The 1,867-nt window shown below is 69.6% G+C and overlaps 1 protein-coding gene across 1 annotated transcript in view; it reads left to right on the top strand.

Annotated features, from left to right (window-relative positions):
* Window positions 1-1,861, top strand: part of NOP56 (NOP56 ribonucleoprotein) — a 2,220-nt gene extending 359 nt beyond the window's left edge. The window contains exons 2-6 of the mRNA XM_015616189.1: window positions 4-174; window positions 251-412; window positions 774-972; window positions 1,239-1,426; window positions 1,546-1,861. Coding sequence (XP_015471675.1) covers window positions 4-174; window positions 251-412; window positions 774-972; window positions 1,239-1,426; window positions 1,546-1,766 — 941 coding nt within the window. The 3' untranslated portion in view covers window positions 1,767-1,861. The remainder of the gene's footprint in view (window positions 1-3; window positions 175-250; window positions 413-773; window positions 973-1,238; window positions 1,427-1,545) is intronic.
* Window positions 1,862-1,867: the final 6 nt, after the last annotated feature.

Below are 1,867 nucleotides of genomic sequence, written 5' to 3'. Positions count from 1 at the left end.
GAGCGGCCGCACCCCCGGGCTCGATTCCCGTGCCCGGTGTGACCGGAGCCGCCCCGCAGGTGGAGGAGAGCGTCCTCACCCTGGGCAAGTTCCACAACGTGGTGAAGCTGGTGGCGTTCTCGCCGTTCCGCTCGGCGCAGAGCGCGCTGGAGAACATGAACGCCGTGTCCGAGGGTGAGTGCGGGACCGGGACCCCCGGAACCCCCCGGGACACCCCCGGGCACCGCCCTGAGCCCTCCGTGTCCCGCAGGAGTCCTGCACGAGGACCTGCGGCTGCTGCTGGACACGGCGCTGCCCCCCAAGAGGAAGAAGGTGCTGCTGGGGGTGGGCGATGCCAAGATGGGCGCGGCCGTGCTGGAGGAGCTGGGGGTGCAGTGCCAGACCGGCGGCGTGGTGGCCGAGCTGATGCGCGGTGAGCGGGGACACGGGCACGGCTCCCCTTGAACCGGGGACACGGGGGACGGCTCCCCTTGAACCGGGGACACGGGGGACGGCTCCCCTTGAACCGGGGACACGGGGGACGGCTCCCCTTGAACCGGGGACACGGGGCACGGCTCCCCTTGAACCGGGGACACGGGGCACGGCTCCCCTTGAACCGGGGACACGGGGCACGGCTCCCCTTGAACCGGGGACACGGGGGACGGCTCCCCTTGAACCGGGGACACGGGGCACGGCTCCCCTTGAACCGGCCGGGATTTCCGCGAGGGGCGGCCCCGGGACAGCCCGTGCCGGCAGCTCGGTGTCCCCACCCGCTGACCCCCGTGTCCCCGCAGGGATCCGGCTGCACTTCCCGGCGCTGGTCCGGGGCCTCACGGCGCAGTCGGCGGCCAAGGCCCAGCTGGGGCTCGGTCACAGCTACTCCCGGGCCAAGGTGAAGTTCAACGTGCACCGGGTGGACAACATGATCATCCAGTCCATCAGCCTGCTGGACCAGCTGGACAAGGACATCAACACCTTCTCCATGCGGGTCCGGTCAGTGGGGACGGAGCCGGGGGTGTTTTAAGGGTTTGGGGTTTTAAGGGTTTGGGGTTTTAAGGGTTTGGGGCTCCCCCTCCCCACGCTTACCGCAGGTGTCGCCGCTGCTCCGGCCGCCTGTACAGACCGGGGAGGGACAGCAGCTCCCCGAGGGCCACCGGCCGGGCCGCAGGGCCACGGCGTGGACCTGGGGGGACATTTGGGGACGTTTGGGGTGGCCTGGGGACACGGGTGGCACCGGTGACAGCGTCCCGTCCCCGCAGGGAGTGGTACGGGTATCACTTCCCCGAGCTGATCAAGATCGTCCCCGAGAACTCCATGTACTGCCGGGTGGCCAAATTCATCGGGAACCGCCGGGAGCTGAGCGAGGAGAGCCTGGAAGGGCTGGAGGAGATCGTCATGGACAGCGCCAAGGCCCAGACCATCCTGGAGGCCTCCCGCTCCTCCATGGGTGAGGGGGGGTCCCAGGGGACTCCAGGGGTGTCCCAGGAGCTCCAGGAGGGTCCCAGGAGCTCCAGGGGGATCCGGCCACGCGGTCGGCGCCGCCGCTCACCCCGTGCCACCCCACAGGGATGGACATCTCCCCCCTGGACCTGATCAACATCGAGAGCTTCTCCCGCCGCGTCATCTCGCTGTCCGAGTACCGCAAGGGGTTGCAGGAGTACCTGCGCTCCAAGATGAGCCAGGTGGCCCCCAGCCTGTCGGCGCTCATCGGGGAGGTGGTGAGTGCGGTCCCCGGGCGCCCCGCCGGCCGCGGACGTGATGTCAGAGTGAATCTGTCAATCCACTGAGCTGTGCTGCTGACACTTCCACTGCTGATCCCGGCCTGCAGGGACTCCTCTGTGCGCCCTCGAGGGTTCAGGGTCACCCTGGGACTCCTCTGTGCGCCCTC

This window comes from Parus major, unplaced genomic scaffold (assembly GCF_001522545.3).
Source record: "Parus major isolate Abel unplaced genomic scaffold, Parus_major1.1 Scaffold372, whole genome shotgun sequence".
Classification (NCBI taxonomy): domain Eukaryota; kingdom Metazoa; phylum Chordata; class Aves; order Passeriformes; family Paridae; genus Parus; species Parus major.
This window is presented reverse-complemented; position numbering and strand designations above follow the sequence as displayed.